We start from the raw sequence: 23,316 nt of genomic DNA on the forward strand, positions 1-23,316 counted from the left end.
TCTTTTTGATGGATTGCCTCCCAGTCTGGAAAATAAGAAGGCACTGCATTTACTTCAAAGGCATTTGTTGCCATTAATGCAATTACACTACCTTGTTTCAACTGACACTTTATTTGTTCTCTTAAATTCAGGCCATTTTCACTTTGCCACTCTTCAATATATCTTTCCATATTTTTCCCACTTACTGGTTGTCATCTCTTTCTCCCCTGGTTGCTAGTTAGCTAGCTCTTTGGTTAAGTAGCTATCTCCAGTCACTGTGTTTGGGAATGAGAGACTGTTGCTGCAGTTGCTGTGTTTGGGAGTGAGAGACTGTTGCTGCAGTTGCTGTGTTTGGGAGTGAGAGACTGTTTCTGCAGTTGCTGTGTTTGGGAGTGAGAGGCTGTCGCTGCAGTCGTTGTGTTGGGGAGTGAGCGACTGTGTTTGGGAGTGAGAGACTGTCGCTCCAGATATGCCTCAAGATATATTTGATGTCATTTGAATGCAAAAATCTTATCAAAATCAACCACCGGCAACACTTCAAAAACAGCCAATTCTGTGGGAAATACCTGCAAAAAACCTTCAGCTATGTCGCATTGACACAAGACCTAACTGCATCTTTCTTGCTTTTGTGTTGCAGTCTTCCTTTCTAACGAGGAAGGAGGTTTCAAAAACCCCATAATAGGTGGAGCTACAATGAGCTGTCAATCACCTATCACTGTCAGAACCAATCGGAAGAATGTTCTGTGCTCCGCAGAAAAGAAACGATTGGTCACAGGCAGCTCCGCCCCCTCGTTCTCCCAGCAGTGCCGTTTACTGCCCTCCTGCCTGCCAGACTTCCTGCGAAAACCCCACTCCCACAAACCAACTGTGCGGCCCACGCTTTCAAAAACTAATTACAGAGATAACATTTTATCTTCCACAACATATTTTTAAATTGATTTAGAAATAACTATGTGCAGAAGTCTGCCCTCATTAATTGGACATAAAATAAAACAGATTTATGTTTGATATTTGCTCTGCCAGGAACCAGAAACAACCTCTTCGTTTACTTTGTTTTCCCGATGTTAAGGAAGTCACCCCTAAACAGGCAGAATTACACTTGCCCTCACTTGCAATTTGAACTGACAATAACTGATAATAACCGCACATTCCACCGGCTGCTGTAATACACACGGGGCCTGATGATTGGTCCTTTAGCACACGCAAAGCCAATAACGTGGCCGATGATTGGTCGTGGTATTTGTTGTGCACCAGTGGTTGGTTGTGTTATGAGTTTTGCATGCGCTAAAAGGTTTTGCACGTGCTCAGAGTCTCAGTTAATCAGACACCTTCTCAGTAAGAAACCTCCTTGTCTGCCTCGATTTGATCACTTTTTCCAGGCGCCGCGCCATAGTCTAAGGAACCCACACAAGCTTACGAACCGTGAGAAGACTACAGCTTCAAACTTAGCCTATAATGTGATAATATTGATAAAGGTAAATAAAAAAAAACACAGTGACTTCTGGGAAATTGAGGAATGCAGAGAGGCGTAGAGGACCACGCTCCATTCCTATCTCACGTGATCGACTGCTGACCCATTTTTCCATATGCAATGCGTCAGTCGAACCAAAAGGCATCAATCTGTCAATCAGACAGACTGCAATGAACAGTGGGGAAGCCACTGTAATGTGTTTTTCCCTGTGGAAATCAGGAGAGGCTGTGCACGAGTGTCAACAGACTCATAAATCAGTGATGCTCTGGCTGTGTCTGTCTTATTCACCAGCACAGAGGCAGGTAGCTTAATGCAGGCTCTGTAGGACAGGAGCACCGCCCCCTAGTGGTGAAACTGCAGAAATCAACCATGTGATCACAAGCTTTTCACAAACTCTTATCTGCAATTTGGCTATTTTTTTTCACGCCAACACTGTGGAAAGTTTCACAATACTGAAATGTGAAGAGGGTCACATGTCACGGTCCTTCATTGGTCCTTGATGAGCAGCTATCTCCTGCTTATATGAACTCACAAGCATCTTCGCTCTGCTATTCCCTCAAGGAGTACTGCTGACTATTGGAGTCAAAACAGACTCCGCCCCCCTCTCCAGAGAGAAAACAGACTCCGCCCCCTCTCCAGAGAGAGAACTGACTCCGCCCCCTCTCCAGACAGAAGATGTGCAGATAAGGCTTTTGTTAACTGATGCCCTCGCAAGCAGGGAACAGGCAGGATAACATGTTAAAGGGAACAGGGAGTGCTCAGTCCCAAGGGCTTTTAGTGACAGTCCACCAACCGGATCCTCCGATTCCAAGAGGACACAACACACTGTGGACAGGTGGGCCTGGTCACTGCTACAGAAAGGGGAGGAGAGATCCCTATAAGAGGCGGAGCCAGAGGGGAGGTTCCCTTGAAGAGGCGGAGCCAGAGGGGAGGATCCCCTGAAGAGGCAGAGCCAGAAGGTTGTTGTCTTGTATTGGGGTTGAATCTGACAGGAGACCTCTCAGGAGGAGGAGGAGCCAGATAACAGTCCCACCCACAGGGAGGCGGGGCCAGCAGACAGCTGAAGGAGGAGGCGGAGCTCCCATGGAAGACTGTCGAAGGGGGTTGGATTAGACGTAGATGCCCTCGGGGTTGAATCCTGACGACAGGGGGTTCTGCAGCACTCGCAGGTCATTGGGCAGCTGGCGGGAGGAGCCGGGGCGCTTCAGCGAATCAGACTGCAGGGGCGGGTCTACACACAAGGAAACCAGAGAGAATACCTTTTACATTTGGCTGCACGTATCGGCCACAACTGCAGACAAAATGCTATCACCTTATGCTTGTTAAATGCTATGTAATATCCGTAATAACAATAATAATAATATCTATCCAGTAAGTAATGCTGGAATATAATTATTGGAATATGGCGTGCTGACATAGCATTTAAATATAACATTGTTATTAAACTAAAACCATTGATAATAGAACCCCGCCCCCCCCCACAAAAAAAACATCTAAATGTACTTTTTATAGGCATCGGCAGCTCTAAAGACATCGCATAGATGATAAACATACCAAAATTTAACTGTGCCGATTTGCAACACCACCGAAACGGTCACTTAACAGAAGGTCAACATCACAAAATGATGCAAAAAAATGTTTGAAAGAATGAACCAGGGATCTGAATATCAAGGACCCTGAGGGGAGCTGTTTTCAGCTTCTGGACATAAACCTCTGATGCTGTTCCTTAGTTATTATAAAGCAATGTGCCACCAGTCCTGATGTACCCCAGAGTGACCACAGAGAGGCAGTGTTGGGCCATGTAATCACGGCGCCGCTTCATTGGCTGATGCCCAGGAGGTGAATCTGGCCTGCACATTGCTTTGGGAAAGTGCAAGCCCATTCACACCAGCATAAACAATTAGCATAAACACATAGTCAGGCAGACCTGCAGCTCTGCACACATGAAGACGAACCAAACAACAGGGCAGGCCGTCCTGGGGATTTCAGTTCGCCTTCTGGAGCAGCTTCAACCGGAACTCCAAGTTAGTGAATGAACTTTTTTTTGTCATTTTTTAAGTGAGTTTCCCTTCTACTCCCTTCAGCTTGGGTACTGTATGTTTAGGTAGATGTCGGTCAAGTGAAACCTTTTTGGTACAACCGGTCGGCCATTTTGTTCAAAGCTGGGGGAAGGGTGCAGTTAAATCTTTTAAAAACATTCTGCTTCTCAGACTGGTATTGCTGCATGAGCTTGGCAGTGCTACTGAAAGCCCACAGACCTCTTTGTATTCTGATATCAATTACATGCGTTTTAATTTTTTTTTCTTTCACTCAAGTCATTTTATTCATTTAATTAACGTTGGCAGACTTCCGTATGGAGTGCTCCTTGTAATTTCAATACTGCAATGCTGCATTCATGTTTTCATCCAGAAAGGGCCGGTGTGGGTGCGCACACCTGTTTCTGCTAATCAAGGTCACTTAGCAACGACGCTAGCAGTTGATTAGTGGAATCAGGTGTGCGCACCCACACTGGCTCTTTCTGGATAAGACTGGGGCACTCCAGCTCCGAAACACGAAGGGCACCTAATTAAGAAAAACGAACAGCTCTGTTAAAACTGTGGGGTTGCTGTTGAGGTTGGAATGAAACCCAGCGCACACGGTAGTTTTGAGAACCACCGCGCCGGGGGATCGTTGGAAAGTTGGCCGTACGCCTCGGCGCGACGCCGCGGGGACGACGGCGAGGCGATCGTAGGGAGTGCGACGCGGGCGACGCAGGGAGTCGGCCGGCCGGCGGTCTGTCTCCCGGCAGCCGTCGCCCTGGAGACCGGGAGTGACGCCGCTGCGGTAAAGCGCGCGCGCGGGGCTGTCATCGATCGATCGGCTCGTCCCGCTGCCAGAAACCGGCGCGGCGGGAAACGGCCCTTCGTCACGAACGCGTAAGGCTCCGCTCGCGAAGCGCAGGGTGTTTCATTATCCTTTCTTCACCTTTTCTCTGCTTTTTTCGTCTTCAAAATAAGAAATAATGGGCTTAACGCAAGCCCTTTCCTGAGTAATAGCACATGCTAACGTTTGATCCCTTTATTCAATGCACGGTGATTTACAGAGGACTGTGAATTCAACACTAATGAGTAACTGAGTGCCAAGAACAGTGAGAACAATTTGAGAGCATACAATTACCATAATTAAGATATAGATGTCTTTTAACAGTAGCATACCGTTACACATGCCTCTGTCGGTATTTACCCATCATGCTGCGTGAGGTACGTTACCCATCATGCCCTGCTGTGGGTCTGTACCCCATGCCTGTGTGGGTTACTGTTACCCATCATGCCTTGCTTGGTTCGCACTCATCCCTGCTGTGAGGGGTACTGTTACCCATCATGCCCTGCTGTGAGGGTTTCTGTTACCCATCATGCCCTGCTGTGAGGGTTTCTGTTACCCATCATGCCCTGCTGTGAGGGTGCGTACCTGTGGCCAGGTGCATGGCCTCCTCCTCGCTCAGCACCGCGGGCAGGACGGTGACCTTGGTGCCCGTCTGCTGGATGAACTGCTGCAGGTTCACCTGCCTCAGCTCCTTAGTCAGCTGTTCCAGCTCCTGCTCCTTCTCCTGAAATACAACAATCGATTGGCCAGTCAATCAAACTGTCAATGCGTCAGTCAATCACACAAACAAACGCAAGGCCCTGCTGTGCCTTGTGTAGCCAGTTTAGACTTTTAAAAGAAGGGTTTTAATGTTTTTAATGTTGCTGGACTGTTGCTATAGAGAGCTCTGCCTCACCTGTAGCCTCTTGCTAGACCGTTGCTATAGAGACCGTGTGACTCACCTGTAGCCTCTTGCTGGACTGTTGCTATAGAGACTGTGTGCCTTACCTGTAGCCTCTTGCTGGACTGTTGCCATGGAGAGCACTGTGACTCACCTGTAGCCTGTTGCCATAGAGACCATATGACTCACCTGTAGCCTCTTGCTGGACTGTTGCCATGGAGAGCACTGTGACTCACCTGTAGCCTGTTGCTATAGAGACCGTGTGACTCACCTGTAGCCTCTTGCTGGACTGTCCGAGCGACCTCTCCACGGCCCTGTAGCTGCTCTCCAGCCGGGTTGTGTGCTGGGCCTGCAGCTCCAGCTCGGCCTGGACCTTCTGCACCTTGGCCCTCAGCTCCTCCTCGTCCACCTGCTGGGCCTCCTGCATCTCCAGCTGCAGCCGCTCGGCCTCCAGGCCGGCCTCCATGCCCCGCACGCGGGCCAGGTAGTCGCCCAGCTTGGCCTCGCACTCCTGCACCCGGGCGCGGAGCTCCTGGAGCCTCTCCTGGAGCTGCTTCTCGTTCTCCTGCTCGATCTGCAGCTCGTTCTCCCAGAACTCCTCCTCCTCGATCTCCGCCTCGTTCCGCCGGGCGTGGCGCTCCAGGCGCAGGATCTCCTCCTCCAGGGCCGGGCCCGAGCCGGTCCCGGCTCCGCCCCCGAGCTCCGCCCACCCCCGAAGCTCCGCCTCGCAGCCCTCCAGCCTCCGCTCCAGCAGCTGCAGCTTGTCCTTCTGCAGGCGCACCAGGCGGGCCAGCTCCTCCCGCGGGCCCGCCGCCGCGTTCTGCCCGTTCAGCGCCCGCAGCTTGGCCTCCGCCTCCCGGCTCCTCCCCCCGAAGATGTCCATCAGGCCCTTGGCCCCGCCCGTGAAGGTGAGCGACTTGCGCTTGGGCTCCTTGCGCCGGAGCGAGCGGTCGCGGTCGCCGGCGGCGACGGCGGCGCCGGGCGGGCGGAGCTTGGCCAGCGGCGGGAGGCTCTGGCGGTACAGGCCGCGGGCGGGGCCCCGGGCGGCCCCGTCGGAGGTGGGCCGCTCGCTGAGGGAGGGCCCCGTGCGCCGCAGCACCAGCTGCACGTCGCAGGCGTACTGGCCCCACTTGTTGAGCGAGACCACGGGGTTCTCCTGCGGGGCCAGGTGCCGCTCCGTCTCACGCCACTGCTCGATCAGCGTGTACCTCCCGGTGCGCCCTGGGAAAAAAAAACACACACACACACGGGCCGAACACGTTAGCGCAGGACTACACTACCCAGAGGGCCGTGGGGTTTTAACTAGGGCCGGGTATGAGTGAAGACTTTATTATGATTGAAGAACTTGGGTACTGATGTGTGGTTTAATGCATTTGTGCATTTTCTGTACGACCAGTGGTGGCGCCCGGCCAAAATGCGTTCTAAAAATAGATTCTTCCCCATACCAGGAATTGATTCAGAACTGAGCACATTATGCTATCCCTCGACCTGCGAAAAAATTTAGAATCACCATCCCTCGATTTAACCTCAAAATATCCAACCAGTTCAGGTGTTAGCAACTAGCTGAGGTAAGAACATTTATACAGCTGGATATAAACTGAAGCAGTGGAGGTTGAGCAATGGAAAAAAAGTATAAATTTTTATTTCCCTGGGGGAAAACTACACAATTCAGAATGCTAAAAAAACACCGGCCTCTGCTTTTGGCCGCTCTGCCATTAGATTAACGTAACCCAGCAGGCTTCCACGCGAGCGCAAAATATTTATGCGTGCTTAACCTACGACTGTCATTTAAATTCTGACCGAATCTCCCGTTTGGCGAAACAGACGTGCTTCGCAGCGATGCTGAAGGAGCTCTCCGTGATTAGGCCCCGGCGCTTCGGCGGCTAACGAGGAGAGCGCCGCGAACGAGCGTAACCGCCGCACTCGAGGACAATCAGCGGCGTCCGAGGGGCTCTTCGTCGGCTCAAAAAAAAACAAAAAACCTCAACGCCCCTTTCTGAAGTGCCTCCGCCGTTTTCTGGACAGCCGACGTGTAGGGAAACAGTCACGAGCGTTCTACAAGCCCAGCGGGAAAGATCCTCATTTATAGTTAAAACCGTTTACTGTGTGACAGCAAAAGATGACTTCCTTCCAAAAAAAAAAATGTTATTTTTGGAGGGTGGTGGTACTTAAGGATGTATTGATTTACATTAATGGCATATAGTGGGGAGGCTCTTATCCAGAAAGACTTTTTAAGATTTTAAATTCTTTTAACGTAGCATCCATTTATACAGCTGGAGATAGGGCAGCAATTCCGGTATTGCCCAAGGATGCAAAATGGCCACCTTTAGGCTGCAAGCCCAGCCCTGTAACCATTACCCCAGACTGAACACATATGCTAAATATCTGGACTGATTAGGATTGCAAAAGGCTTTTCAATGACCCTACCGTCCTTTTTAAAAAAAAGGCCATTATATTACAAATGTCAGTCAGAAGTGCGCTGATTGAATTGGGGTTGCCTGTTGATTTCTTTCGTAATCATCTTCTTTTGAAGTGGCAGCTGCTGCTAATTATAAATCCTCTCTTTTTCCCTTTCGCTCTCGCTCCCTCCCTCCCCTCCCTCCTACAATTTGGTCAGTTTCTCTCAGATTTAGTGTGGGGGGGGGGGGGTGGGGGGGGGGCGGTGGACCAACAGTCAGCCCCGGTTGCCAGGGGAATGAGGTCATGATGGAACAGGAAGTAGAGCCCATTGCTCGCACGTTACGTGAATTCCAAGCCCACTGAGCAAGCTGTGAGCAAGGAGTGAGTCAATATGGACCCCCCCTCCCCCCGGCCCCCCACCGAATGACACAGAGTGAATCACAGGACCACCGAGAATTAAGGGAAATCCTGCCAGAGAAATACACAACATGCTTAACCGATCTGGTTTTGACAAATGAATTTCCTTTTTACAAACTTTCCAGCTAATTTGGTGAAGTACCTCGACCCGGCAACTCGCTGCCCAGTAGAAAACGGCAGCCCTGCGCATCACGGTTCTGTCATCTGCTCCGAAAATGAGCGCTTCTCCATTAACTGGGGAAGGTCGGAAAACGTCACATGCTCGCACGCGACAACGCTCGGGTGTTCAGTGGGGTCCGTTAAGTGCCTTCCAGATCCCAACCCAGGGGCTGGCTCAGAACAATCAGCCTGGCCTTCGTTTATTTATTGGGGAGGGTGGAAGGGGGTTGTTCCAATGCTCACATATGGAGTTCATTTTCGCAAAGCAGGCTTGGTGAGTAAGGAGGGGGGGGGGGGGGTTATTCTTCTTGAGAATTTGAAAGGAGACATGAGCGGCTGCGGCACTGGCAGGGGTGGTTTGAGGAGAACTGCGAAGGAACAGGTCTCACCCCCTCGAACCCGAGCCGCGGACGGGCCCACGGGCGGCGGGGCGGTGGGGGGAGGCGGTCACCCGTCCTTAGTTTATAAAACTCGGCTGCTTTTCGGTTTCAAATCGACCGAGCGCCCCCCCCAGGAAACCCTGAGGAGGAACAGCGGGGAGTCACGAGACGTGACGCCGGCTCCAGCTCCAGCCCCCTGGGGCCCCAGAAAGTTCCGGAAGGTTCCGGCTGGACGGGGCTCTCTCGTTACCGGGCGGAAAACCCTCCCCGAGCTCGTAAGGCCAGACGCAGAAACGAGGGGAAAAAATAAAAATAAAAAAGTGCTTCGTCAGAGAAAACCGATCCGGAAAAATCCAGCAGCCTTCAAGGAAGACTGCTGAGAGCACGATTTTCAATACACGCACTCTTTTTCTAAAAAAAAAGTAAAAAAAAAAAAAAAGGAAATCCCTTGGCAAACATCAGTTGCTGTAGTTTAGTGAACTGAGGGTTTGACATCCATAGAAATAAAATGCACCGCGATACTGTAAAAATGAGGAAGATTAATATCTCACAGCAGTGTATTTTTGAAAACTGTGCTACAACATCTGAAAGCGACAGAAAGTGCATCTGAAAGTTTGTACGTTTGCCCATAATGTGCGAAGGGTTGCGACATATTAATATGAAATATTCCACGTCTGTAAGAGGCTTGCTGCCACGCTCGATACCGCAGGAGGCCTCGATTAAAGTGCTCCTGTTCGGGGCGATCATCGAACAGACAGACTCGCTCAACCGTTGATTAATGTGCCTTCACATATCAGACCTTTTAAGTGGTACTGCATTAATAATGCTGAGCAGACCCGCAAAAAATCGCTCGGTTATAAATATGAGTTCCTCCTACAATGTGTGCGATAAGGTAGCATGTCAACAAGCCCATAGCAGCAGCAGCAGTAGTTTTGTTTCCACTCCCAATGGGGCAATGTCGATTCTTCTTCTGCCTCTCTTGCAGCGACAGACATCGGTTAGCCGAGACCCCGCTAAGGTCCTCCTTAAATTATTTTGTGGATGCGCCAAATTGCCTTTTTTTCCTGTTCTACCCTCCTTCTTTTTTTTTTCTCCTTCAGACATATATGGCTGTCGAAACAAAACCAGCTCCCGGAGAACACTATTAAAGCTTCGCTTAGAGACTTGGCGGGAGGCCGCGGTGGACTGAACACCCGGGGCGCGTTCGTTTGCGACGTTTTTCAAACGAGCGAACGCTCACACCTCCATTCAGAACTCCCTTTTGCGTCCACGCCGAACAAACATGTACTTCAAACGTAGGCGCAGCCATCGCATGTAATCTGGTATCGTTTACAGTGGCAGAACATAGCCTCACCGTTTAAAGGAACAATTTTTAAAAATGTAGTCCTTGTGGACATTAATGCATTGAGCAACGATAGGATTCGCGCCTCAAACTCCCATAGTTCATTGCAAACGCAGTTGTCTACGATGCCTATGGGATCTTGGAGAAGAGCGAGATGTGCAACGAACAGCGAACTGCGTTTGACCCTAAAGCCATCCGGTAAACACGCGAGCGGCAGGGAAGCTCCGAGTGGAACATCTGTCACGTTTCGGGGGGGGAGACCGTCAATGCACAAAGACCCGGGAGCGCTGGGAGGAGGAGGAGGAGAAGGAGGAGGAGCGGGGGGGGGGGGGGCTTCGACAGAACCCCGGGGTCGCCTTGGCAGCGAGCGGAGAGACAAGGGAGCGTTTGTTCCGCGGGAGATAAGAGGGGCTGGCCGGGGCGCGATTCTCCTGGAAAACAGAACCACAGAAGAAGAAGGGCGGAGGAGGCCTTTCATGTGGCAGCGGCGGCGGCGGCGGCGCTGTGGACCGGACAGCAGGCCTCGCGTTTAAAACGCCAGCACCGGGGTGAACAGCAAGCCTCGGCAACGCGGCTGTCACGTCCTCCCAGGACGTCGTTGTCGTACGCGAGCAATGCAGCCGTGTTCTCTCAGATCGTAGGAACCCCTGAGGAGGGGGCGGGCCATTTCTCATGCAGAGGCCACGGATTATGGAGCACTGCTTCTTAGACTTTTTACTATAGTTAGTCTGGAACACTGGTGCTTAGACTTTTCACTATACTTTGTCTGGAGCACTGGTTCTTAAACTTTTTAATATACTTATTCTGGAGCTATTTACACAACTTGTGTTTTACATGCAACCCATTTACAGAGCTGGGTCAAGCTAGGGTTAGGGTAAGGTTAGGGTTTGACAGCTCTGTCTGAGATCCAAGGGGTGAAATGGCAGTTTCCGTCAAGGTCATTGGGTTCGAACCAGGTTCTCTCACCACGCACAGTAGAGGCCAAAAAAAAAAAATGTTAACCATTTCACCAGTTACCCCCAAGCCAGACTTGGATTCTATTCAATTAAATTCAGCCGAACATTTTTATTGCCCAATTTGATTAGGACATGGAATTTGCCTTTGGCTGAAAGCAACCAAATGCCAGAGAGTTGCAGCATTCTACCGTAGGGGTGAGCAGCTCCACTCCCAGTGTCAGTGCAGATGTGTTGGTTTCGTTCCAACCAATTATTCGGGCTCCATTTCACAAATGGCTGTTCGGTGGGTCGCGGTGAAGTGCTTTCGCCGATGATACTTGCAGAGTGCAGTTTTAGCTCGTTGACTCGATCCGAAGATCAGATCGAATAAACGATGCGACTAATTAAATAATAATGAATGCTGAAAATAATCGGCCCGTTGCCGTGCACCCGCTCTTCTGCTGGAGAGTCAGGAAGTGAGCCAGATATCTGTGACCCAAATTTTCCACAAAGGAGGCCCAGGCCAAATTCCTGATTTTTTTTTTTTTGTGGGAGAATGAGAATCTTAATGCCAAAAATTGGTGGAGTTTCAGTTAGCTGTCAATCACATGACGTGCGAGCCAAACGAAGTGTTAGGTTCTTTACCTCAAAGCACAATGATTGGTTCAAAGCAGTCACACTGGTCGCATGCGGCAGCGCCACTCCTTTGTGATGTCACAATGCCTCATTATGTGACATCACAAAGGAGCTGATGCTTTTCCAGTTCGTGCCCAAGTTCCTGTTTGCAAAGCAGGCAGCCATGCCCCCTCCCCTCCTCCCCTCCTCCCCCCATGACTCACTCACCAATGGCTTGAGCCAGGGCAATGACCACTTCCTGGCAGGTGGTTGCCTCGGTGACGCCGCAGACGATCCGCTGGACGCCATCGACCCACACTTTCAGCTCCATCCTGTGTCACACCTGACCGCGGCAGGTAGCCAGGTCGTCATTCCTCCATGCTGGCGGGGGGGGGGAGCGTGGGCCACCTCCCTCTCTCCACCGCCCTGGGCGAGGGGGGGTTTCAGACGTCACCAGGCTGTAGACAGGGAAGTGCAGTATTTAGTACCCGTGTTTCTTACGCACTTGACGTAGGCAATTTCTTTGGCTTATTTCTACAATGTGAATCGCCTGCAAAGCAAACCTACGCCTCCGCCATTTTGGATCCATCCATCCATCCGAAACATACCAAAACCTCCATAAATAAAATAAAAAAATGATAAAAAATGGTAAAAGAACTACAAAATGAAGAAATGTTTCAAGATAGTATTTGCATAAAATGCTTTTTAATGTGAAAAGGGCACATCTGCTACAGTACATGGAACTGAATTGTTTGATTAGGCTTAGAAAGCGTGTGACGCAAAGCAAGTCTAGTCAAACTGTCTAGTCATCCACAGCTTGCGAAATATACAATTTCAGAAGGTATTAAATTCAGATTTAAAAACAAATCAACATACCGCGCGCCCAGCAACGACTATGACTGATTTCAGCCGTCCACTTACAAAACAACGGCCCCCAAAAACGTTCCTATCTGTACGCAGCCGAGCAGTAAATCCACACGGAGAGTGAGGGGGGGGAGAGTGTGAAGAAGGCTCAGTTCCCAAACTTTTCCCAGTTTTGTTTTTTGAGCACCCAGCGCTGACGGACGTCGCTGCGCAGGGGCGAGCGTCGCTTCCTGCCGCGGCCGCCGCCATTGTCCCCGTCCTGTCCGCCCCGCTTCCCGTCCCTTCCAGATGTTTCCCGCCCGTCGGAGCGGGAGCACGTCCCGAGAGTCTGCGCTCGTCGGGAGCGAGGGGGGGGGAGGGAGGGGAGCGTCCTGAAGGCGGGCTGCGTTGCGTGTTGCGTTGTTTATGTTTATGTTCGATCAGATGAATGAAGCGATTTTTGCCAGTACATACATCAGTTTGCTTTGGTACGTGGATTTAGGAAAAGGAAAGTTGAGCTGTCCCATTCTGTGTAGCCTAGGTGAGGAAACGGGCAAAAAGCTTGTGTGTGAGAGTGTGTGTGCGCAAGCGTTTCATATGTTTGTGTGATTGTGTGTGTGTGTGTGTGCGCGTGTGTGTGTGTGTGTAGAGTAAGAGTAATCTGTCTGCATTGTGCACCATATGCTCTTCCCCAATTAAACAGCATCCTGTGCTCACTCACACACGCACATACACACACGCGCAGCACACACATACACACACATCTCTCACACTCATATATGCATGCATGCTACATACGTGTGCACACACCTCTTACATAGTACATTATACACACGAGCACACACACACACACACACACACACACACACACATTTCCACTCCACAAGACCCACTGAAGAATACTGTATCCTGTAGGGTGTGATGTGCTCAACAGCATAATGTCTATTTACATGTGCCCCACCCACAAAATAACAGTGACTGGCAAGGCCAGTAATTAAAGAATCTTAGCCTGGTGTTTTTTTTTTAACCAAACTCTTTTTTAACCAAACTCAGTCTGTTTACAGTCCCGTCTGAAGTAGTGCTGAACGACAGATGCACGCTTCCTAAACGATAATAAGACTACTCTCCCATTACTGTCACTGTCAATACACGGATGCCCGCCAACTCCCCACATAATGGGACGCTGATCAATAACTCCAGTTCAGAGCAGAGTTGAGCTTGTTACTTTACAGACGGTGCACTTAATATGTTTGCGCAATGTCAGCGATGTATGTTATGATCGAAGCCTCATACGCCGGCATAATATCTCAGGTTAGCAGCTGCTACCAATTCCAAACCTTTAAACTGCTGACTATTCCAAACCTTTAATCGCATCTTGCATCAGCTGTCAAGCTTAATCTTGAAAGGCAATACGAGAGATACTCCACAATAATAAACAGCTTTTTTTTTTTAAGTAATGCTATTATACCGATTTTGCCATTGTTGCATGTTTGCATGTCCGCTGCAAGTTTCGGGTAATCGGTAGACCACATGCATTGGAATAGCCTGCCAGGTCACATAGTAGAGGCAGAAACTCTGGGGATTTTCAAGACCAGGCTCGACACAGCGTTGGATACTATCTAGTCTGTACTGTAGGTAATCAGAGCACTAATTTAGTCAGGAAAATGGTGAGCATTTTTGGGCTGCATGGCCTGTTTCTGTCATTATGTTCTGTTATATTATTTTCTGTATATTCAAGTAATACTTACATTCTCTATTGCCCGTATTGTGCAAACTCAGTTATTTTGGGGGGTTTTTTATTGATAAAACTGATTATTTGAATTTACGAAATTAGCAAGCGAGCTGGGCGAACTGCTGCAGGGGCAGAGCAGCACTTGACCCGTGTCCCCACGATGCTCTCCGACCACGCCCGCTGGCGCAAATCACCCGCCATATGCTTCCCCCTACCCCCTAAGCCCCCCCCCCGTCATCTGCATTCAGAGGGGGATTACCAGGGATCAGAACCGGAAGTTCACACTTTTTGTACCGAAAACAGGAGACGTATTACGTCAAGCATATTAAAAAAACAAAGAAAAGGACAACAGTTGTGGTTTAGGCGTGACGAGGCGGTGCAGGTCACCCCCCTCCGGTGCTGTGAGATGGTACGGTCCGCACCGTATCCACAGTGAAACCAATGCTATTTTTGGGTTGATTTCAAACACCGGAAGGGAAGGGGGTGACGGCGGGAAGTACTAAGGCATTTTGCCCTGTTTTTCTCAACTGCAACTGCACTTTAGCTGCCGTTTTCTGACAAATATTGGCAAGGTGTTGTCCAGAAAAAACTGACAAGGCATCTCCACCATTTGGAGGCTAACCCTTCTGTGACTGTGAAGACTGTAGTGGGAACCATTTTGGCTAGCTCTTCTGTGACCGTGCTGACTGTACTGAAAACCATTTGGGGCTAGCACTTCTGTGACTGTGGAGATTGAAGTGGAAACCATTTTGGGCTAGGTCTTCTGTGGCTGTTGCCTGTAGTGGGAACCATTTTGGGCAAGGTCTTCTGTGGCTGTTGCCTGCAGTGGGAACCATTTTGGGCTAGCTCCTCCTGTGACCGTGCCGACTGCAGTGTGAGCTATAGTCACTGGCCAGCGGGTGTGTGCCGAGCGCTGCGGGAGCAGTCCTCTTTACCCATAGTGCAATGCAGGGTGACTGCAGGGACACAAAAGTTTCAAACTCAGGAGGGGAAAAAAAAAGGGGGGGAAAACAGTTTTTCTTTTAAAAAGGAATGCTGATTAGCTCCCCAGAGCCGGCCTCCTGGAGCCTGTGTCAGACACGGCTGAGGTGCCGAAGCCCTTGGAGCCGGTGGGGAAGAACGCAGGCCTGACAGCCTGAAATCGGGCCCTGTTCTGGGGGAGCACTGGGGCCTCTCCTCCTCAGCGAGGGCCTCGCTTGTTTTCCACGGGCTGCATTGTATGGAAAGACAAGTTAATGTGGGGTCCCTGTGCCAAATGAGGCCCCCTGTCCTGTAAACGGGTTAATTTAAAGAGTAGTGGGACACAAGGGGGGGGGGGGGTGTGTGGGAAACCGAGGAGAGACTGTCAGGTAATAAGTCTCTGCACGGACTGCATGGAGACGCCGGCGAGGGCTGAAGGTATGCCCGCCATCTGCTCCAGCTGAGAATGCTCTCCCGCTAACCCTCCCTCTCTCTCTTCCTCTCCCTCCCACTTTCTCTCTCCCTCTTGCTCACTCTCTCACTTTCCTTCTAACCCTCCTTCTCTCTCCCTTTTTCTCTCTTCCTCTAACCCTCCATCTTGCTCACTCTCTCCCTCCCCCTCTAACCCTCCCCCTCTCTCTCGCTCTCTCTCTAACCTCCCTCTCTCTCTCTCTCTCCTCCCTCTTTCTCTCTCCCTCTCGCTCACTCTCTAACCTTCCCTTTCTCCCTTTCTGCCCTCTCTCTCTCTCTCTCTTCCCCCCTCTCTCTCTCCCTAACCCAGTGCACCCCCCCCCCCATGAGTCCCACCGCTCCATAAGACTGAACTAAATCTGCAGGTGCAAGTGTAAAAAGGTAGAGGCAGGTGTGCTCGGCTTGTGAAGGGGAACAGACTGGCATTCAAAGATCATGTACAAGCAATAAGGCATACGGCCCTGTCTGGTCCGTGTTTTCTTCCAAAACTCATCTTCAGAGAAAGGAATCAACTGCAGACCTTTTGTTCGCTTCCTTGTGCATGAAGTAAACTAATGATTCAATGAAACACAGCTGGCCAAGAAATAGCTGAGCGGCCAACTGTTCAAATACTTGCGGTTCCCTAAAATGGGGGAAACTAATGTATAAAAAGGGCTGTAATTCCTACACAGATCACCCGATATGGCTGTACACTAAACACCCTCAATTTAAAGCTGACAGTCTGCACTTTAACCCCATATTTATGGAGTTTAGCCCCCTGTTTCATCGGCTGTGGCGGAGTACAGAGCCAAAACAACAAGAATTGTCTCACTGTCCAAACACTTATGGACTGCTCTGTAAATATGCTGTGCTATATGAGGGTCGTCCCTGTCTGCATCGGTAGTCATTATGGCTCCTACACTGCCGCATTCTCGAGCAGATGGAGAGCCTTACCTGCAGCGGTAGCCATTATGGCTCCAACACTGCAGCGTTCTCCAGCAGGCGGAGAGCCTTACCCGCAGCGGTAGCCATTACGGCTCCAACACCGCATTCTCCAGCAGACGGAGAAGGGGGTGCAGGGGTTTGTCCCCCCTGTGCATTCCCGTAGGCGGTCCAGAGCCGGTCAGCCAGCAGAGTCATAAAGTCTCTCGATTGTGCACACACCGTGTGGTGGCACCGGGCCGTGTGCAGTACGGTTCCACGGCGACGGCCGGTTCTGTTATTTGGATTTTGCAGCCGGGGCGTCTCCGTACGCAGACGCAAGACGCACTCCCTTCAGGGACAGCGCGGTGACTTCTGCTTCTTCCAGAATGTTCCGCCATCCAGGTCGTCCCATGTGACCGCGCAGAACGGCGGTTTCCTACAGTAAGCGGCGTGGAGGACCCCCCCCGCTGAGACCGAAGCAAGCTGAAAGGCCTGTTCCAGCTCAGCGGCGTGAAAAAAAAGTGGCGTTGTTCTTTTTGGACCGCGCTGCTGCAAGGCCTAGCTCATCATCGAGCGTGTGTGCCGGGATGTAACTTTGGGGCTCCTAAAAAAAAAAAAACACACGAAAAGGTTCGCTCTCTCGCTTCCAAGCGGATAATTAAGCCTGCTTTCTGCTGAGCGCAGCTAATCTGGAGTTTTTTTGGGGCTTATCCTCCGTCACGAGTCGAGTCCCCCTTTATCGGCCCCCTCCTCTGTTCCGAAGGCAGAAATGTAAAAAAAGAGTCTCCGTTATACAGCTTAGCGCTTTGGCAGCCCCCCCCAACCCCCCGCCCCCTCCATTTTGTTTTTAAGCAATAAAGAACAAGGACTTCTTTTCAACTGTCGTGCCGCCTTCTTCCGAGAGAGAGAGCCGAAGAGAACGGAGCGCTCCGTTCGAAATTCCCGAAAAGCGGACCGCTACCTGACGCTCCGGGGGCGGGAGGGTGTCCGACGCGGCGAGCCGCCAAGGACGGGGACGGACCCGAGCTCGGCGGGAACACGCTTTTGTCGATCCGTTTTAATTCAGCGTGGCGACGGTCGCTATCGCCCTGAGGGGGTTTGTGGCCTGGCCGTGAACAACAACAACAACAAAAAAAGGAGAGAACAAAAGGGCCTCTGTGGTACCTTTCCCACTCCTGGGAAAACACTCCCAAAATTACGCGCTGCCGGTAACCTTTGTCCAGCACCTCCTACTCCGGTCAGACCGCGCGGAACAATACTCTCTCTATTCTGGTCGCACAATGCAAGTTTCTGGAGAAATGAGCAACCCCATTACATAATGGCATAAAATTAGACCGTCTTTTGGACAGGGATAAAGCACTGTACACTTAAAACTAGCCGGCCTGAAGAGCTTGGCTCCAGGTCAGCTAAAATCGTGGCCCATCAAACGGGTTGTCGTCGTCCGTCACCCAAGCCGGGCCGAGCGAGACTCGCGCTCGCAAAACACAACATCGCCAACGTGTTCCGCGGGCTCTTCCCGCCTTCCGGGAGAGAGTCAGTGACCTGAAAAACCGCGGGTGGTGGTTTCCGGGGGTCTCGTGGAAAAGCGGACTAAATATAGACACCGACGTACATCACAAATGACCTGGTTCATCAACTGGAAAATGTGGGCTAATGTGAGTAGCGCTGGGCTAATGCGAGTAGCACTGGGCTAATGCGAGTAGCACTGGGCTAATGCGAGTAGCACTGGGCTAATGCGAGTAGCACTGGGCTAAGGTGAGTAGCACTGGGCTAATGCGAGTAGCACTGGGCTAATGCGAGTAGCACTGGGCTAATGCGAGTAGCACTGGGCTAATGTGAGTAGCACTGGGCTAAGGTGAGTAGCACTGGGCTAATGTGAGTAGCACTGGGCTAAGGTGAGTAGCACTGGGCTATGGTGAGTAGCACTGGGCTAATGTGAGTAGCACACTCTCTCTTTTATGAGTATGCCTTTTTGCAGGCCTCCTCCTGAGGGCTCTCTGTGCGAGGCTGTATGCCAGCTTTCCCCCAGCCGCAATCTGCCATTTTTAAAGCCACGCCGTCTAGGATGTTTGATTATAGAGGACCTGGGCGAAGACACTCAAAGAACCCCCCCCCCCCCCCCCCACCACCTCCCCCCGAACCACTAATGAGGGGTAGAAGGAGAGGAGGAGACGTCAGCATCGTCGCTTCCAGGGGACAGCTCTTTCATAAAGAGCCGGGATAAAAATAAGCCCTTCAGCCTGCCATTCCACCCTCTTTAAAGCAATCTTTTTCCCTTCAGCCGCCAACGTCACAGGATAAATAAGTAACCTCCGGCTTCACTGTTCTCACACATCGTCGCTAGAAAACCAAACCAGAATCATTCGGGAACTGCTCAGAGAAACTGCAGTCCCACCTTTGAGCCAGTTGGCAGCAAGCTGGTCTTAAAGAAAACATTCCTTTAAAGGGCTTCCTCTGTTATCGCTAAGTATCACCTTTAAGAGCTTCCTCTAATGTTATTGCTTACTCTCATTAAGTGTCCACAGAGACGTCTGTTGAAACCACTGGTTAAGCCCCATTTTGGGGGGGGATTTTTCTTGTGCAAAATAGGCACAACCTAACCATCACTAACCAGCCTGTCCCGACTTTGTAAAACAAGGAGATTTTTTACAGCTAAGTTGTTTGCACAGAACTTTCCCCTTTATTTTATTGATCTATTTACTTTTTTTTTTTTCTCTGCGGCACAGGGGACGGCTACAGGGGACCCGCGCCGCTGCTGCTTCGGCAAGCCCAGTGGAAGGCGGTGGATCCGCCGCTGGGGCCAAACCCAGGCTATAGGTAAGGAACCAGAGCCAGAGCCAGAGCGCCACCAGGGGTTAGTTAGTTCAGCTTCAGTTTGGCGCCGGCTCCCGTGTCAGAAAGAAACGACACTCTCTCTCTCTCTGATTGGCTTCTCATCGGCGGCGCGGCGCGGCGGCGGGCGGTTTTTGCATTCCCCCGGCGGCGGGAGGGTCACCTGTCTCCAGCGCGCGCGTACGGGTATAAATCCGTGACCCGCCCCGCCGCGGCGCGGGCACCTCCGAGGGAATGCTCCGAATCCGTCCTCCTTCCAGCTCTCGGCGCCGCTGGAGCCGCCGCTCTCCAACCTGGCGTGAGGCGGATTCTTCATGAATTGCCTTGCGTAGACAGTATTTTAAAACAGGTTAAAATAACTTCAAATTTTAGCTTTTTGTTCACCAAATAAGTTGGCTCACTTTTAGTTTTTATCTTAATTATACTTATACTTGGGCTTACAAGCCCAATTCTCTATCCATTATACTACACATATAACAAAGAGGGCTATGGCTAAAGTGCACACTGAAGTTAACCCACGGAGCAGGCATTACTCAAATCCTCCAACGAGCATGACAGAAAAAAAGCTGCCAAGCAAACGTTAGCATGAATACACATACAAATAATACTGTGCTCAAACACACGTTGACCACACTTTCATATTGCCCCACTCAACTCACTGAGAGAGTTAAAGACCTTCTGAAAGCACAGTCACCTGCAATTAACACTTCAGCGTACCTGCATTCTGTTGTAAATTTGCGTTGTAAAACCGTCTCTAACTGCCTGTTAGTGTGACGCGAGGAATTTCCAGGTTGTAAACAACAGCGAATCGACTACGGCTGAAAAAACATGAACTTGAACTTGTGTGTCACCAAGCTACTTCACAATAAATTCATGATAAGATAGGAAGCATACTATATTATATCATTCTGCCAACCAAGTATTCTGAAAGCAAACATCTGTAGAAAAGTGCACGCGCTCTGCAGTACTCCTGTGTAGGAGAGGCCATGCTTGGCATCTCTGGTACGCCAAACTCACGTGCTATGCAAACAAACTGCAAGTCTGACAGACTACAGATTCATTACCGATTCAGATAGACTACAAATTAACTTCAGTATGATCAGATTCTATCACAGGGACAGTATTATCCACGTCCTTCATAGAGACAGTATGATCCATGTCCTTCACAGGGACAGTAGGGTAAATGGTAAATGGACTGCATTTATATAGCGCTTTTATCCAAAGCGCTTTACAATTGATGCCTCTCATTCGCCAGAGCAGTTAGGGGTTAGGTGTCTTGCTCAAGGACACTTCGACACGCCCAGGCCGGGGTTTGAACCGGCAACCCTCCGACTGCCAGACAATCGCGCTTACCTCCTGAGCCATGTCGCCCCAGTCCATGTATGGTCCATGTCCTTCACAGACACAGTATGATCCATGTGTATGTGGAAGTTCACGCTGTTTGCTCTCGTTACCCTGCTCTCTGTAGTGCTCTTGACCAAAGGAATGACACTGCTGCGGGCCTCCTTCATCCCCGACCCAGGCCGTGACCCCGTGACCTCTCGGGCCAGAGTGGCGAGTCCCGGCCCCCGGGGCCCTCAGACAGCTGAGGAATGCTGTGTTTACCCAAGAGCCCTGACCCCACCGGGCCTTCTGGCCCCAAGAGCAAGCTGCAGCCCTGGGCTAAATTTGACCCCCACAGTCTGGCTCCTGGAACTTCCCTCAGGTACACTACAGACATAAACACATGAAACTGCACTGCAGACAAAATCACATGAAAATTCTCTGCAGACAAAACGCATGAAACTGCACCACAGACAAAACAGTGGCTTCACTGTCCAAAGTACAATACACATCACAAGCTCGGCCAAAAGCCTGAATGCTATGCATATACCGTATAAGGCACGTGCATATATTTCAGCAACCAATAAGGAGACTTTTTATTAAAAAGGTACTGCCGATAGTAACTGAGAACTTAGTTCATTAATCAGTAACGTTTTAGCAAGTTCTGCTGTTTTTGTAAAGTCTTGCAAGCGGACACGTTTTATTAATTATAGTCAAAAATATTGATTCAGAGATTTCACCGTGACAGTGGATTGCAGCTGAGAGAAAGCCACGTCTGAGCAGGGTGCCTTTTCCCTCCGCCCCTCGCACTCCCACACAAGCACCGAACCAGGGCAACGTTCTGCCCTCAAGCAAAATTCATTAAAATTGTCAGCGGGAGAGAGCGAAGACAGACATTCATTCATTCTCAATAAATTCTCCAGAAGAACTCTGATTTCGTAATTCGACATTTCAGCTCCCGGGCCTTCCCGCCGTCCCAGTTAAGGTCGCGACCTTTTTGGCGGAAACGGCGGTTTCTGGCTCCCGAGGACAAAGGCCCTCATTGAGATGCGGCTCCGTGACCTTTGACCCCGGACGGAAGAGAAGCTCGCTGGCGGGAAGTTGCAGCGGCCCGGAGGACGGCGCGCGGGATTTTTACGCTCGCGGATCAAGGTAAGGAGCCCTGATTAAAACATGCTACACTTTCAGACTTGGGGGGGGGGGGGATCTCAGAGGGAGGCGGTGGAGATCAGGTCAGCCCCTGGCCCAGATCCCTTCGCACATCGTGTTCATGTTCGTGCGAAAGCTCAGAGTGGCACAAAGCTGGCGTCTGCTCCCAAAACCACACCCAGTTCAGCGGAGGACAGATGAGCACACGTGACACACCATCGGCCTGGCGGATATTCATTAGATATCTGGTGAGTGCGACTTTGTCTCCTCTTGCCCTTCATTCACACTAAAACTCTACTATTTCAGATCTATATTTAAAGTTTGAATTACGTGATTAAAGTGTTGATTTAAAAAAATAACACACGACCAACGTTTTTTTTTTTATATTTGGTAAGTTTGTAGCACAAAATGTGTGTGTGACATTTCACTGAGGGATTTTCTGCACAGTAGGTACTGCAGGTCTCATCAACTGCTTTACCTCCAGGGAAACAGAGCAGAAATCCCCCCTTTCCTGGGATAACACGATAACTTGTTGTGGTTTTTTTATTCGATGAGCTCCTTGTCCCCGCACAGAGATTTTAAGAACAAACAGCATGTTCAGCACCTGCCAGCTTCTTTCAACACCGCGGCACGCCAGGGGCTGGACGAGGCTTGTTTTAGGAGGCAACGCCTGCGAGAGACGATCTGTTACACGGTCAGTGAGCCAACCTGGCAACCCTCAAGTCGGCTGACTTCAAAGCCACAACATTATAAACTGACAAAAGTGCAAGCTAAGCAATTTCAGACTTTCAGAAAGAAGGGACTGCTCTCATAAGCCCTGCTTGCCTTTGGTCCAGAACGATGTATTCTTTAGGGGGGGGAATCATGATTCAGCTGAGACGCTTTTAACAAAGTAAAAGTTCCTCGCACAGGCCCTGAAACATTCCTGTCCTCCATGTCCTGGGTTTACAAAAGCCTTGAATTCCTTTTCATCCAACCAAGACGGTATTTCTATCTGAGCTTTAAATTAAACACTACAGACAACAACCCATACACAAATGGAATATACCACAATATAAATCTACAAATGTGTATCCACAAATATCTACAAATATGTATCTACAAATATCTACAAATATTTACAAATATGTATCTACAAATATCTACAAATATGTATCTACAAATATCTACAAATATGCATTGACAAATATTTACAAAGTGCCAACCCAAAATGTTCAGCTGTACTGAAACAGAGACCAGACTCCAGCTCACAGATACCTGTGCAGGCCAGTTTTCTTTTTGCGAAAATTGTCATTTGCAGCCTCATATTGTCTTTCAGAATGTTGCTATGTGACATGTTTAAATAGACACCAGTCCGTACATTCAACTAGTAATTACTGGCTTACCTTCTCCTTCTGTAAAATATTCAGTTACACAGTTGGGAAATTTGTTCATTCATGTGTTCATTAGCAGATTCAATTCAATTTAATTTGTGTATCTGTCTGTATTATTATTGCAGTGATACTATCACCAATTTCCCTTCTGAGGAAAGAGGGGAAAGTAACCAGAAAAAAAACATTCCCAGCAGGAAGAATAATACTCCAGCAGGAAGAGATCTGGGGATGAACCCGGCTACAGAGGGGGAAGCCCATCCTCCGCTGGCCAGCCTGATGTAATAGTAAAG

The 23,316-nt window shown here is 50.0% G+C and overlaps 1 protein-coding gene across 3 annotated transcripts in view; it reads right to left on the reverse strand.

The window, feature by feature from the left end:
- Positions 1-11: 11 nt before the first annotated feature.
- Positions 12-23,316, reverse strand: part of rassf8b (Ras association domain family member 8b) — a 28,673-nt gene continuing 5,368 nt past the window's right edge. For 2 of the 3 annotated variants that reach the window (XM_064319594.1, XM_064319595.1), the window contains exons 2-5: positions 11,669-11,898; positions 5,464-6,413; positions 4,898-5,036; positions 12-2,681 (exon numbers count right to left, since the gene is read on the reverse strand). In XM_064319594.1, coding sequence (XP_064175664.1) covers positions 2,560-2,681; positions 4,898-5,036; positions 5,464-6,413; positions 11,669-11,771 — 1,314 coding nt within the window. In that variant the 5' untranslated portion in view covers positions 11,772-11,898 and the 3' untranslated portion in view covers positions 12-2,559. Of the gene's footprint in view, positions 2,682-4,897; positions 5,037-5,463; positions 6,414-11,668; positions 11,899-12,316; positions 12,576-23,316 lie in introns of those variants that run through there. The other variant, XM_064319596.1, reaches the window with a different exon arrangement.

The sequence above is a fragment of the Anguilla rostrata genome, chromosome 19, assembly GCF_018555375.3.
Source record: "Anguilla rostrata isolate EN2019 chromosome 19, ASM1855537v3, whole genome shotgun sequence".
NCBI classification, from domain to species: Eukaryota; Metazoa; Chordata; class Actinopteri; order Anguilliformes; family Anguillidae; genus Anguilla; species Anguilla rostrata.